This window comes from Mus musculus, chromosome 1 (assembly GCF_000001635.26).
Source record: "Mus musculus strain C57BL/6J chromosome 1, GRCm38.p6 C57BL/6J".
Taxonomy (NCBI): domain Eukaryota; kingdom Metazoa; phylum Chordata; class Mammalia; order Rodentia; family Muridae; genus Mus; species Mus musculus.
Window position 1 is genome coordinate 152,813,501 of NC_000067.6, and position 14,712 is coordinate 152,828,212.

General features: G+C 48.0%; 1 protein-coding gene across 2 annotated transcripts in view; it reads left to right on the plus strand.

The window, feature by feature from the left end:
• Ncf2 (neutrophil cytosolic factor 2) overlaps positions 1–14,712 on the plus strand; it is a 36,838-nt gene that overhangs the window by 13,348 nt on the left and 8,778 nt on the right. For both annotated transcript variants that reach the window (NM_010877.5, XM_006529236.4), the window contains 5 exons: positions 3,491–3,599; positions 8,016–8,150; positions 10,717–10,824; positions 12,382–12,441; positions 13,918–13,961. In NM_010877.5, coding sequence (NP_035007.1) covers positions 3,491–3,599; positions 8,016–8,150; positions 10,717–10,824; positions 12,382–12,441; positions 13,918–13,961 — 456 coding nt within the window. The remainder of the gene's footprint in view (positions 1–3,490; positions 3,600–8,015; positions 8,151–10,716; positions 10,825–12,381; positions 12,442–13,917; positions 13,962–14,712) is intronic.

A 14,712-nucleotide genomic window follows, 5' to 3' on the forward strand; every position in this document is an offset into this window, starting at 1 on the left:
ATTTTACATATGGAAGGACCAGAGTCAGCCCAGGACACACCAAGACCAAGTTCTCAACACAAAGGAGGTTTATTTGCCCCAGAGAGACAAAGGGCAGGGAATAAAAGACAAAGACTGGAGACAGAGGATAAGGGACAAGAAAAAAAAAAAAAGGAACAAGTGAAAGGGGGAAGGGATGTTTGCCCCAGAGGGGCAAAGGACTGCCTCTGGATAGAGAGGAGATGGATGTGGCCCATAGGCAAATGGCACTTTATAAAGGTAAAGGGGAACCCCTGAGTTAGGGTGGGTTGTTTTGTTTTGGTTGGGCTTGTTAATTAGCCAAAAGGGGGGGGCTTTAATAGCTGGACCCTGGTAGTCAGCCTCAGGAGGAGGAAGTGGCCAAATAAGGAAATAGACCTTGGGGCTAGCTTTAGGAACTGAACCCAAGGGTTTTTAGCAGGGGGAGAAAGGTAAAAGCCAAAGCCTATCTGCACCCTGTCCTCCCTGTGTGCAAGTGTTTTACCTGCAGGAATGAATGTGTAGCATGTGCATGCCTGAGGCCCATGGAGTCCAGAGCTTGTACCAGATCCCCTCGGACTGGGGCTATGGATGGATATGAGCCACCATGTGAGTGCTTGGAATCAAACCGCAGTCTTCAGTGAGAGCAGATACCACTCTTAACCACTAAGCCATTTCTCCAACCACCATGCTTGGCCTTTGTTACGTGAGTCCTTGAGATCTGAGCACAGGTCTCATGCTTGAGGAATAAAAGCTTTACAACTGAGTCTTACATAGGGTTTCATTGCTGTGAAGAAACACTATGACCAAATCAACTATTTATTTTATGTGAGTACACTGTAGCTGTCTTCAGACACACCAGAAGAGGGCATCAGATCCCATTACAGATGGTTGTGAGCCACCATGTGGTTGCTGGAAAGAGCAGCCAGTGCTCTTAACCACTGAGCTACCGCTCCAGCCCTCAAGGCAACATTTAATCAGGCTGGCATACAGTTTCAGAGGTCTAGTCCATTATTGTCATGGTGAGAAGCATGGCAGAGTCCAGGCAAACATCATACCATCTACATCTTGATCTATAGGCAGCAGGAGGTGACTGAGCCACTGGGCATGTCTTGAGCATATGAGACCTCAAGCCCCACCCCCACAGTGACCCTCTTCCTCTAACAAGCCCACACCTTCTAATAGTCATATTCTCTATTTGTATGGTCTATGGGGGCCAATTCCATTCAAACTATCACACCCATATGTGTTGAATTAATTATGAGTATTAAACGAAGTAGACAAATGTCTACTTCCAGGAAGGTGTAGATTAAAAGGGGGAACTAAGTCTGTGACTGTGGTGTAAAGCAAAGTTGGGCCCCAAGCAGATTGGAAGTGCACAGTGACCTAGAGAGGTGAGTTGATATTGAATGGGTTAGGCATTCCTTTCCATTGCACTGGGGCTTGTCTTAACAGGGTCATTCCTACCAAGGAGGGTTTGTCCCCTCGACCAGACCACTCACTCACCCGGCTTCAGTGTTGCTTGTCTTAAATTCTAGCAGAACAAAGTCAGAAGCGTTTCCCAAGCAGCAGATGGTAGCTCAAGATGACTCTCTCCCTCCCATCAAACTTCCCTGTCCCGACCTTGTCAACCCAAAAAAGGGAGCAGGGTATGTGGGGGGCGGGGGGAGGGAGTGGGGAGGCACTGTAAGTTATCATTCACACAATGAGCCTCCTGGATCTTCAGGCTGTGGAAATAAAAGCAGGGTGAGACCTTTCAGAATAGGGCGGAGCTGGTCTAGAAAGGGGAGGAGGTAAAGCCTTCTTCCTGCTGGGCTGAGAGGATTGGCCCTGACCACCAGGGGCAGCATGCTGGGGGTGCGGCCTGTTTCGACTCCTCCCTCTCACTTATTCCAGTCTGTGAGCTCTGGGACTCTAGACTGTGTGTGTGTTGGTAGCAGAAGGCAAACAGCAGCTTCAGAGGTTACCAAGGGGTCCCTATGGGGTTGGTGACAGAAACGCCAAGTAAAAGTACTCTGGAGCCAAGAGCCTGCCTGCTCTGGGGGTGTGGCTGTTTCTCGGCAGATGTCTTAGGAAGCCTCCAGATGGTAGAGGAGGGCACTTGGAAGGGGGCCAGCCAGAAGGGCTGGACCTCTTTCAAAACTGGTCCTACTCAGACCTGTGCAGTGGGATCCAGAGCTGTATGTTAAAGCCGAGCCGCTTGCCCTGGGCGCTGCTGAGGTCACAAGCGCGGGGGGGGGGGGGGGGGGGTGAGGAGGGAAGCCAGGCAAATGATTCGTGCAATGGACATCGGGGCTGGGGGTGTAGCTCAGTTGGTAGCGCTTGCCTAGCTTGCAAGAAGCAAGCTTAGCTCACTTGATTCCCCCATCATACACTGGGTACAATCCAGCATTCAAGAGGTAGACGCAGAAGGACCAGAACTTCAAGGTCATCCCAGGTTACACATTGAGTTTAACACCAGCTTTGGATACATCAGACCCTATTTCAACATAACAACATTAACAAATGGGCAATACGTTAGCAGAGCTGCCCCATCCACCAGCTCCTTCTTACAAAACAAGCACTCTGGGTAACTTGTCCTTTTTCTAAAACAAAACAAAACAAAACATTGTGGACATCTTGATGAGACAGAGAATTGCACGGAGAACTTTGCTGAGTCCCTACAGTGCCAGGTAGACTCAGGGCATCGCCACAGCTGAAAACCACCTGCTCAGCCAACTCTGCAGGGAGCAAGACACGATTGTACTGTTAGTGCTGATGACACTTAAAGTGTCCCCTCTGAGATTGTCCCTGCTCCCAAACAGGCTGTGGAACACAGTGGGAATTGTATCTGCTCATAGAACAGGACACCTGCACCCTCCACCTGCCCTCTCCTTGCTTCAGGGGACCAGACAGCCACACACAGCCTGTGCTTACAGACAGGGGTCCAGGAAGCCTACCTTCTCATTCTTTACAGACCTGAGATAACGTCTCCCTCTTCCCCAGACTGTGTGGAGGGGGCAAGAGGCCACAAACCTCAAACTGGACTCAACAGAAGACACAACAGGCTCTAGGCAGGAGGATGGTACCCACAGCTATAGCTGTAACGAGGAACCCCTGGCAGCTGTGGCCAGGCAGATCTGTCCTTGAGCGAGGGTGGTGGGGACTGCTTTGAGACTCTTCCAGAGAGAAGCAGGGTGGTTCTGCTTGGAGCTCTCCAGTGAGGCTGAGAGCTGTGTTTGAAGGTCACTCAGGTCATCAGAAAGGTGGGAACTATGCATACAACACTTAGAGAAGAATAATCTACATTGCTGTCATAGACGGAAGGTCCCCACAAGCTGTGCTGGTTAGCCCCAGTGTGCAAAAGTCATACATAGTCTGTAAAAGTCTTTGCGCTCAGGGTTGGAGAAAAGGGAGAAGGTCAAACAGAGCAGGAGGGCTTCTTGACGTGGGCTCTGCATTTCTCTCTCCATGACCTGCATGGGACCAGCTCTCTTCTCCTCCTGTCCTGCAGGTACGACCTTGCTATCAAAGACCTTAAAGAGGCCTTGACGCAGCTTCGTGGGAACCAGCTGATAGACTACAAGATCCTGGGGCTGCAGTTCAAGCTGTTTGCCTGTGAGGTGAGGAGGGCAGGGATGGCCCGCGAGGGAAGCACAAAGGTCTAGCTGTTGTGACAGCAGCTGGCCCAAGTCACGTGATCTCTGTGCCTCGAGCCGCATGCTGTCTGTTAAGAAAACACTGAGATGCGTGTAGCTTAGGGGTGAAAAAGTGTTTTCCCCGGCATGGCATGCTTGAGGCCCAGGATCTGACACCAGCATTGACAAAGGGAGGAAAGAAAGGGAGAGGGTGTGGGGGGAGGAAAGGAGAGAGAAGGGGAGGGAGATTTCATGATTTCGCACTCCTTATAGAGTCATTAGATACCTGAGAGGAAACTTTTTTTTTTTTTTTTTTTTTTTTTTTTTTAGTTTCTGACTCAAAAGCCAATGCAAAAATAAGCCCATTGTGTGCTTTGAAGGGAGACCAGACAGGAGTGAGTGTGTGCTGGCCTGGGAGAGTAGTCACAGCAATTTGCATATTTTACTCAGCAATTTGCATATTTTACTCATCAATTTGCATATGACAAGCTATTTCCTCAACATTACTCTGCCATGTTCAAAATCATGGGTTCTCTGACTGTGAGGAACCTGCTGTAACCCGCCTAGGTACTTGATTAACACTGGAAGAGAGACTGTGGGCTGTCTGGTACAGGTCTGTGGAAGAAACGCACTAAGTACACAGAGAGGTGAAGTTCTCCAAACAAGGACAACTTCTTCCCACTATTACTAAAAAGGACAGGCATGGCTGGCTTTGACTTGTGAGTTTATGAACTTTTCTTCCACAAATAACCTTCCCTATCAAACTTCCAAATATACACTGCCAGCTTTAAAAACAAAAACCCCCTGGAAATGTCGGTGACCTTTATTTAGAAGCATGCTGAACAAACGTCTTCTTTTGCTTCGGTTTCTCAGGCACGAGAAGTGAAGCGTTCCCACGGTTGCTTAGAGATGCTAGTAAAAATAGATTCTCTCTCTGCCTGAGTCCCTGGGGACGCGTGGCCCATGGCCCGTCCTGCTCTGTGGCAGGCACACAGCTACGCCATTGCTCACAAGGGAAGACTTGCATTTGCTTTGGGAATTGGCTGGCCTGAGGCTGGTTCCCTGAGGACAGGGGTTATCTCCCTCCATAAGTTGAAGCAAACGCTTTGTTACAGGGCCTGCCCTGTGCCTGGTGGGATTTTTGGCTCCATCTCTGGCCTCTCTCCTCTAGATGGCCAGGAGCTTCCCACCTCACCTTGCCATGATCAAAATGGTCCCCAAACTGTCACTCACCCTGCCGAGGGCCGCTTGTCACTTACAGGTATGAAGGCGGTGAGCAGGCAGCGCTAGACAAGGAAGTGGGCCTTGTGGTACCAAGCAAGTCCTTCACAGGAAGACGTTTTCCCTGTTGTTAGGGTCAAAATGACCCAGGGGTCAAGAAACTAGGCATTTCCCTACTTAAGCCATTCTGTGGAGGAGTCCCGAGGTCCTTCTAGTCAAAAAAAGTGGTTATGGGGAAAGGCCTTAAGAGAAGGCAACTGAGAAAGAAAATAAGAAAATGTTAAAGCTTGTTGTGGTCTCTTTTCTGTCACCTGTAGTAAATAGTAACGGGCAGCCAAGTTTGTGCCACATGCTTCTCAACTTATGATGACAAGTTCTGTCCATATATGAGCCACATCCTCAGTGGCTCCTCAATAAGGAGAAAGTTGCCAGGCAAGGTGGTGCGCGCCTTTAATCTCAGCACTCGGGAGGCAGAGTCAGGCGGATTTCTGAGTTCGAGGCCAGCCTGGTCTACAAAGTGAGTTCCAGGACAGCCAGGGCTACACAGAGAAACCCTGTCTCGAAAAAAAACAAAAACAAAAACAAAAAAAACAAAAAACAAAACAAAACAAAAAAACAAAAAAAAGGAGAAAGTTATTATAAGTCAAAAATGTGTTTGACACACCTACCCCACGTGCATCATTGCTTTCTGACACAGCACACCAGTGTGTTGTACCCGTGTGCTCACAGACAAGCAGTAGGGAAACCCGGGATGTTAAACACAGTGTTGTTCCTTCAAAGGTAGGGGTGTCTAACCTGATATCAACCCAGAAGGCTGGGGTGGGTGTGACCCTTTAATCGCCTGGTGACCTTTGTGTGCTTTGTGCCCAGACCACACTTGGTTTCCCACCATAAGCTTGTTTTTCTCAGCCAATCTTTAGAACCCATCTTTCCTTCCTTCCTTTCTTTCTTTCTTTCTTTCTTTCTTTCTTTCTTTCTTTCTTTCTTTTGTTTTGTGACAGATTTTTTTTTTCTGTGTAGCCTTGGCTATCCTGGAACTCACCCTGTAGACTAGGCTAGCCTTGAACTCAGAAATTCACTGCCCTTGCCTCCCAAGTGCTGGACTAAAGGCATGCACTACCACCCAGCTCGCTCAGAACCCATCTCTATGAAAGATGTCTCATGTCCTCTAGAGTTCCTATGTAGTCACCCCCAATCTTTACTTAGCTTACTTTATGCTTTATTGTGCACATAGGACTAAGTTTCCACCAAACTGTGCTGTGCTTAAATATTCCTGAAATAAACTACTCAGGGTCAGACTCTCAAAGTTTGCACCAACACCAGCTACTTAGTCGTGCTGAACTAAACTGCCTTCTTGTCACCCGTGGATTTTTATTCTGCTGGTCGTGGTGGTGGCAGAGACACCTCCCGCCCCCACATGCCACACCAACCTTCTCGCCTCCTACAGAGAGCCACTTGCTTTCCTTTGTGCTTGCATGCAGAGTAGGAGGCAAGGCTCTATGACACCAACCAAATTGCAAGAGGGTTTTGCAGTGTGTCAATAGTGTGGGGGAAAAAAAATCAAAATTAAAACTCCGGAAGTCCTCTTTCTTCTGAATGCATTTCTCTTTTGTACTATAGTTAAGTTAAAAAAAAAATCTTGAGTCCAGATCCTGAGTCCTTGGGCCTGATGAGATGGCTCAATGGGTTGGAGATGCTTGTGGCTAAAGGCCGATGACCTTAGTTAAAACCCTTGGACCCACCCAGTAGAAGGAAAGGACTGACCCCTACAAGTTGGCTTCTGACCTCTGCACATGTGCCATAAACTCCTTATTTCAACCACTCTAAGCCAGTGATGACCTGTGCAGAAGGTACCAGCTCACCTGTCCTCAGAGCTGACTGTGAAAGGGAAGCGAGAGCTTTGTTCTGGGGTTGATCCTGGCTGCCAGCGCCAGCGCCAGCACCAGCACCAGCACCAGCTATTACCTCCATGGAAATGGCAGTCCCGTCACCCAGGTGCGTCTAGCATGGTAGAATCGTTTGTTGGCAAGGAGCCTTCAATTTTTGCTGCAGAACAGCACTGAGGAACTGCCTAATGTTCTTTCATCTTATTAATATGTACAAAAGTGTAGTTGGTTCTTGTATGCATTGTGCAGCATTATAATAAAGCAGACACTGAGGAACCCACAATTCAACTCGAGGCCTGGGATGTTCAGTCACCCCCTTCCCTGGTGCCATTAAAGTGTTTCCCTGGGCTCTGTGCATGCTGACTCTCTTTCTACCTTGTCCTGGCTGGTTTTGTGTCAACTTGACACAGGTTAGAGTTATCACAGAGAAAGGAGCTTCAGTTGGAGAAGTGCTTCCATGAGATCCAGCTATAAGGCATTTTCTCAATTAGTGATCAAGGGGGAAAGGCCCCTTGTGGGTGGGACCATCTCTGGGCTGGTAGTCTTGGGTTCTATAAGAAAGCAGGCTGAGCAAGCCAGGGGAAGCAAGCCAGTAAGGAACATCCCTCCATGGCCTCTGCATCAGCTCCTGCTTCCTGACCTGCTTGAGTTCTAGTCCTGACTTCCTGTGGTGATACACAGCAGTGTGGAAGTGTAAGCTGAATAAACCCTTTCCTCCCCAACTTGCTTCTTGGTCATGATGTTTGTGCAGGAATGGAAACCCTGACTAAGACACACCTCCCTTAGACGTTGACCACGGAGTTGTCTCATGCATGCTGCTATGTCACTGTCCGGCTATTCATGGCATCTCAGCCAGGGTCTGTTGGCTCAGAACAATGCATCTGGAACCTTTTCCACCCTGCTGGGCCTAGGGCTCAGCCCAGGTTCAATAGCAAGAGCAGGAATTCGACATCACACACTCATTTTTCTCCCCAACTCTGGCTCTGCCTCCCCAGGGGGCCCCAGGGAAGCTCTTCTTTTCTATATTAGAACAACACACTAGCTCTTGTCCCCTCCTGACCTACTTGGTTGTTGAAGGATGCACTTGATACTGGTTTTAGGCATGATGAAGTGTTTTCTTAACACCGCTTATGTCTGATATAACTCAGTAGTTAGAATAAGTGTTGGCTATCCCCTCAATCCTGGGGAAGGGAACTATGTCACCAGTCAGCATTCCCTGTGTGTACATGTGAACCCTTCCCTGGTGCCTGGTTTTGGAGCAGATTCAAGATTTGTGTGGCCTCTGCTCTTTCAGGTATTGTACAATATTGCTCTCATGCATGCCAAGAAAGAGGAATGGAAGAAAGCAGAAGAGCAGTTGGCATTGGCAACCAACATGAAGTCCGAGCCCAGGCATTCCAAGATCGACAAGGCCATGGAGAGCATCTGGGTGAGTGTGGTGGGGGATGGGTTTCCTTGGAGCCCACTTGTTTCCCAGGACACCATGATGGGGAGCATTTTCTTCACTGGTTCTGGCCAACAAATGCTCTTTCAACATCTTCCATCCTGTATTTGAAACTAAGAAGCCACACCCTAGCAAATGGAACAGTACAGCCCCTGAATCTCTTCTAGTAGAGCCCTGGGTAATATGTGCAGCTTCTCGGGGATGTGCAGCCTATAAACACGGTGAAGACAGAGGCTGTTTGCTTGCCTGAAGTCCTGGCTGTCCAGCACAGTGCCAGATTCAATGTGGTTCCCACAAAAAATGTTCCAGTTCTACCAAGGAATTGTGAAAACGATTACTCATAGTTTGATTCCATTTGGAAGCAAGAGTGTTTTTTTTTTTTTGTTTCTTCTTTATTTGGAGATGTTTCATTCAAAATTATGTGACTATGTGTGAGAATGGGCACATGTGGGTATGTGGCCGTAGCATCCAGAAGGGTGATGGATCCTCTGGAGCTGGAGTTATAGGTAGTAACAGTTGTAAGCTGTCTGATGTGGATGCCGAGAACCAAACTCTAGTCCTCTAGAAGAACAGAAAGTGCTCTTAACTTCTGAGTCACCTTCCAGTCCCCCAAAGTTAGTTTTAAATAAGCTGTATTTAAACACCAAGAAGAGGGCTCATGGTTTTGTATGCCTGTGTACATGAATAATACTTGTTCCCAAGAGAGTACTGTCGGAGCCCTTGCTTGGCTCTTGAGTGTGCCCTCTATGCTGGGACAGAAATTCAAGATACCACACAGAATGGAAAAGAGTCAGTGCTCTAGAAAAAGAGAGTGTTGGGTAAGTAATACCAATATAAGGTGAGGTTAAAGCCAACTGCTTCCAGTAGGCAAACAAGAGCGTTGAAAATAGTCTGTATTGTTTTTTTTTTTTTTTTTTGCGGGGGGGGGGGGAGTGTCTCCTGGATACTTCTGTCTGATGGCTCATGGGGAAGTATCCCACATTTGGCACTGAGCTTCTGGGATGAGCATCATGCTCTGTGCAGGGTAGCTCCAACAAGACCACACTGCTTCAAGTAGCACACACACTGGTCACAGGACATGGAGAAATCATGTTGCTACTGAGCAAGAAGCTTCCTCCATGCTGGCTAGCTCTGATGGTACTAGAAGATTCTATGCAGGCGGCTGGGAGAAAAGTCTTACTCAGCTGTGAGCCTGGTGAACTGAGGTGAAGATTGGGGTTGTCAGATCTGCCCAGGGGTGCAATAGTGGCATGCGTGCTCCGGGGTAACCAACTGCTTCATGATTGGATTTAAGGCCCGCTGCATAGGAGGAAACACATGCAGGTACTGCAGAACTGAGCATGGACCCATCACTGGGGAGCTCACAGGCCCCAAAGGTGAACCCACTACTATCACTTGGCTAAAAGGGCACAGTATCAACTGCCCTCTAAACTTGTATCTCTATACCTGTAGTTTGCCACAGCCTCTGTCCTCATCAGACAAGTTTTTTTTTGTGCAGTGAAGCAGTGGATGGTGGTTAACACAGAAACCCACAATCTGTCCAAGGGCAGAGAATCAATGGCCGAGTAGTGCTCAGATGCAAATGGGACATCTATGTTACATCCTATCACCAAGGCTCAGGGCCATGGCAGATGAGGGGGACAGAAAAATTGTAAGAGCCAGAGGTCATGGCAGACCAGAATAAAACAGTATCTTTTAGACATGGCAGGACATCTGCACATAACTCGCAGCATCTGTGGTTGCCTGTAGAGGATTAAGTCAGCCAACCTTCTAGGTTGGAGCAGAAAGGGGTTCATGAGCCATCCCTAACTGAAGAGCTATGGACAGTTGGTGGCTTCTAGGGGAAGGAGAGCCAGTCTTTTTAAAGGGGTGTGGCTCCTGATAGGTCAACCATACTCCAGTGGATAGTCACATACAGAAGAATATAAATAACACAAAGTGGAGTTAAGGTGTTATTTAAAATAAAAAAGGTTGGATACTGTAGGTGGCACACACCTTTAGTTCCAGCACTCCAGAGGCTGTGACAGACAGATCTCTGTGAACTGCAGGCCAGTCTGGTCTACATCGTGAGCTCTAAACCAGCTAAGGCTACACATTAAGACTCTGTTTCAAATAGATAAACAAAGGACACAACATTATAAAGATTAAGGAGGTAAGAGTGGATCTGGTAGGAGTTAAGAGGAGGAGTTAGCTAAATATGATCAAAATGCATTGAAATTCTCTAAGAATTAGCCCAACCACTCCTGCCTAGCCCTCTCAAATGACAAGCCACTATGGTTGGAAAGGACTCTTCTTTTGATATGTTTTCCAGTGGTCCTTTTGATGACGAAAGCAGGAATGGCTTTCTCACTCCCATTCTCAGACAAGGAGACACAGTCCTGAGAGATACAAAGATGTTTTAGCCAACCAATCACATATTCCACAATGGTTGAACCACCAAGGTTGTCCTAGCACACTCTATGATAATGCTCACATGAGCTCACCTAATAACGTCTGGCTCAGAATGAACCCAGTACTGCCTAATGACCTGTGACTGACCATTCTCTTCCAGAAGCAGAAGCTGTTCGAGCCCGTGGTGATCCCTGTGGGTCGGCTGTTCCGTCCAAATGAGAGGCAGGTGGCTCAGCTGGCCAAAAAGGACTATCTGGGCAAGGCTACGGTAGGTGGGCCGTCCATCTTCCTACTTCTCCTGTGCCCTGGATTGCATGGGGCCTGGTGGGAGGGCTTCGAGAAGACACGCCCCCCAAGAAGACACGCCCCCTCTCCCTGCCCTGTGGCATTCAGGGATGGCAGTGAGGATCTTGCTGACAGTAAGGAATGAACACTTCCAGTTTCTTCTCTCCAGCTTCTTCCATAACCCTGACCATCACTCACTCCTGAGGTTTCTACTGGGATGCTGAGTCTTGGGACAGAGGTGAAGGAAAAAGGACATAGTGGGGGCTCACTGAGAGTCGGGAGAGGGCCAGCAGGAGATGCCCTTGGCTCAATGCCCTTGCAATATACTGCTGAGGATTCTGGGGAATCCCTCCCATTTTCTCAGCCCTATGCCCAGAAGCCTTCTTTAGCTACATTTCTTCTGAACACAGGTCTTAAGTTCTTTCAGACCTGACTTGAGGTGAGACCGTAGGACCTTATCTGATCTGTATTTGGCTTTGACAATTTGGACATGTGAGTTGCCCAATCTGAGTAAGCTAGACCTGGCAGAATCACAGAGACTAATAGAAATACCCCACAATGAGACATCAATTCATGAATGGATATATGCAGTGTGATATGTCCATATGGTCTGCTTTCCCACAAGAAGGATAAACTAATGCATGCTACAACACGGATAGACATGTATGTCAGCCAGAAGAAATACAGATGCCATGGCCAAGTGCTGAAGATAGCTCAGTTGTTAAAAGTACTGGCTGTGTAAACATGAGGACTGGATTCCAGATCCCTAGGACCTGTGTAATTGCCAGGTAGCCATGGCAACTCCAGAGTCAGAAGGTGGAGACAGGGGATCCTCAAGCAAGCAAGACTACCCATAGTAGTCAGCTCGGAGTTTGATTGAGAGACCCTGCTTCACTGAATTAGGCGGAAAAGCATCTGAGGATGATACTTAGATTAACCTGCAACCTCTACGTGCATGGTCAGACACACAGAAATGTGCCCCCAGGCATAACACACACACACACATACACACACACACACACACACACACACACACACACACACACACACACGCATACACTCACTACAGACACATGCACACGTACCATGAAAAACAGGAAAAAAGGCACATGCTATATAATTCTATTTATATAAAGTCTTTACAAACTTGTGTTGCCAGGTTAAGAGAGGAGACTGTAGTCTTCTTAGTAGTTCCAACATTTTCTTTTGTGGGGTGATTAAAATGTCTTGGCACCAGATAACATGTAGCATTGCAAAGTATTGTGGGTATATGAAATACCACAGAAATGTTCACTTAAAATGGTCAATTTGATGATTTGATGTTGTATGACTACCAGCAGTTTTTCATATTGTTTGTTTATTTAACTAAAAGAGAGGGTGAGAGTAAGATAAGAGGTGCCTTACTTCCCACCTCCCTCCAAAAGCTACCTGAGTGACAATGGCTTCTGTGGTTTGAGGAAAGAGGAGGTCTTCCAGAAAGACACAGACACCGGGCAAACAGAGCCTGGCAGCAGCACGCTCACCTTCTTGTCTGTTTCAGGTTGTAGCATCTGTGGTTCACCAAGACAACTTTTCTGGCTTCGCCCCTCTGCAGCCACAGGTGAGACTGGCTTTCTCTGGGAAGTAGACCCCGATAAGAGGAGCTGGTCTGACAAACTGATCACAGGGGTTCAGCCGCCTCTCAGCATAGCTGAGCCTCTGATCCCTACTCTCAGCCCTAGTTTACATGGCTGGTTGGGAGCCGGCCCTGTCAGCTCTGTCTCCCGTCCTCTGCCGGTGGTCCTAAGAGATCCACTGACCACCTCATGGGACCTTGCGCAGCCTCTGCACTCAGGAAGTTTTGTAATGAGCCTCTCCATGGGTTCAGGCGTGTGAGTTGCAGGGGATAGGGTGCCAGGGCTTGGAGCCTGGGGGCTTTGACTTCCTTGGTGCTGTCCATTTGCTCCTGTATAAGAGACTCCTTTGGGAACACAAGGCAGGCTGCCAGCCCAAGCTGGGCTCAGAGAGATGGTCCCTGATGGCATGTGGCAGTCAGTTCAGAGACAGACAAAGCTTGTAACAGGAAGACAGTGAAGTAGATTAAGGAGACCTCAGGCTTGGTTGCATAACAGGGTGACAGGGTAACGGGTAAGAAGAGGGATCAGCACTAGCAAAGGAAAGGACCTTGGACCTCGTCACCTTCTTGCCATCTGCATATATACTGTCTCTGGGGTAGCACTGATCCTCACCCCAAATATGGGGCAAGACGATTGCCGCCTTGACTGTAATATGACCTGTGCTTGGGCCGTGGGGACAGGATGAGCACAGGGGCAGAAAGAGGGCCAGCATCTAGATTCCTTGTCTCCTTTTGGCATTAAAGTTGGAGAAAGGCTGGCTGTGGTCCCAGGCTCAGCCCAGCTAGAGGACAAGGAAGGAAAGTCCCAGATGACAGACTCTATGGCATTCAGTGCAGAACAGGGAATATACATTAAAGAGAGACTCTTTTTTCAAAATATTTATTTATTTATTTATTTATTTATTTATTTATTTATTATTTGTAAGTACACTGTAGCTGTCTTCAGATACTCCAGAAGATGGCATCAGATTTCGTTACGGATGGTTGTGAGCCACCATGTAGTTGCTGGGATTTGAACTCAGGACCTCTGGAAGAGCAGTCGGCACTCTTAACGGCTGAGCCATCTCACCAGCTTGAGAGACTCTTGTCTGGCCAGGGGATGCTGAGTTGATTTTAAATATCCAGAAATGTCACATATTGTGGCAAACATTAATTGTAGACCAGCGCTTTTGGAAAATACTGGGGAAGGGTTGAGTTGAGGTCAATAAAACCTTCTCCAGACACCTGCTCTGGAGTGTGCAGCAGCTTCACTGGCGAGGGTCAGGCCCAGGTGGGCGGCAGGCTTTTGGTTTCCCAAATTGTGCCCTTGCCCCAGAGACCACCCAGAAAAGAAGTCTTTGTTTTTGGATCTGGAACAGTATTCCAAATTACCATTAACAGTCTGTTCTCTCTTCCCCCCCCGCCCCCTCACTTTTTCTCTTGTCATCTTCCCCTTCTTCATTTTTCCTGAATGTTCCACAGTCAGCAGAGCCTCCTCCCAGACCCAAAACCCCAGAAATCTTCAGGTAAGTTAGGTTTAGGTCTGCATGCGAAATACCCTCACTCTACGTCTGACTTGACGGCAGTAAGGATGTAAAGGATGGTAGGCTTCTCCTGTCTAAGGTTAGACCCAAATGATGCGATTGTGCTGAGACCACCACTTGCAGCATCCTGGTGCCCCAGTGGGCGTGGTCACCTTACAATGGGAGGTCATTGCTTCGAAGCCCAGGTCAGAGGTGAGAGGTCAGTTTGTACTGACTACAGTGCACTCCCCTCCCGCTCAGTGAAAGCTCTCCAGATTCCACGAGCTATCACAGTCTCTTTCCTGTGTGCGTTTTTTCTAAAGCAGGGGAAAGACTCAAGAAAAGGAAGTCACTCAGTAAACCCGAGAAGCAGAGCGGCCTAATCTCAGCTAAAAAAATCCTTCTAGCCAGGCGTGGTGGTGCACGCCTTTAATCCCAGCACTCGGGAGGCAGAGGCAGGCAGATTTCTGAGTTCGAGGCCAGCCTGGTCTACAGAGTGAGTTCCAGGACAGCCAGGGCTACACAGAGAAACCCTGTCTCAAAAAACAAAAAAAAAAACAAAAAAAAAAAAAAAAAGAAAAGAAAAGAAAAGAAAAGAAAAAAGAAAAAACCAAAATCCTTCTAAGGAACAAAGCAAGCCATCTTCCTCCTCCAATAAAGGGGGTCAGGAAAAGTGTGTGTGGGTGGGTGGTGGGGTAGCTACAGGTGATCCCAAAGAGAAGGGCTTGAAGGAGCTCATTCCCCAATTCTCTAA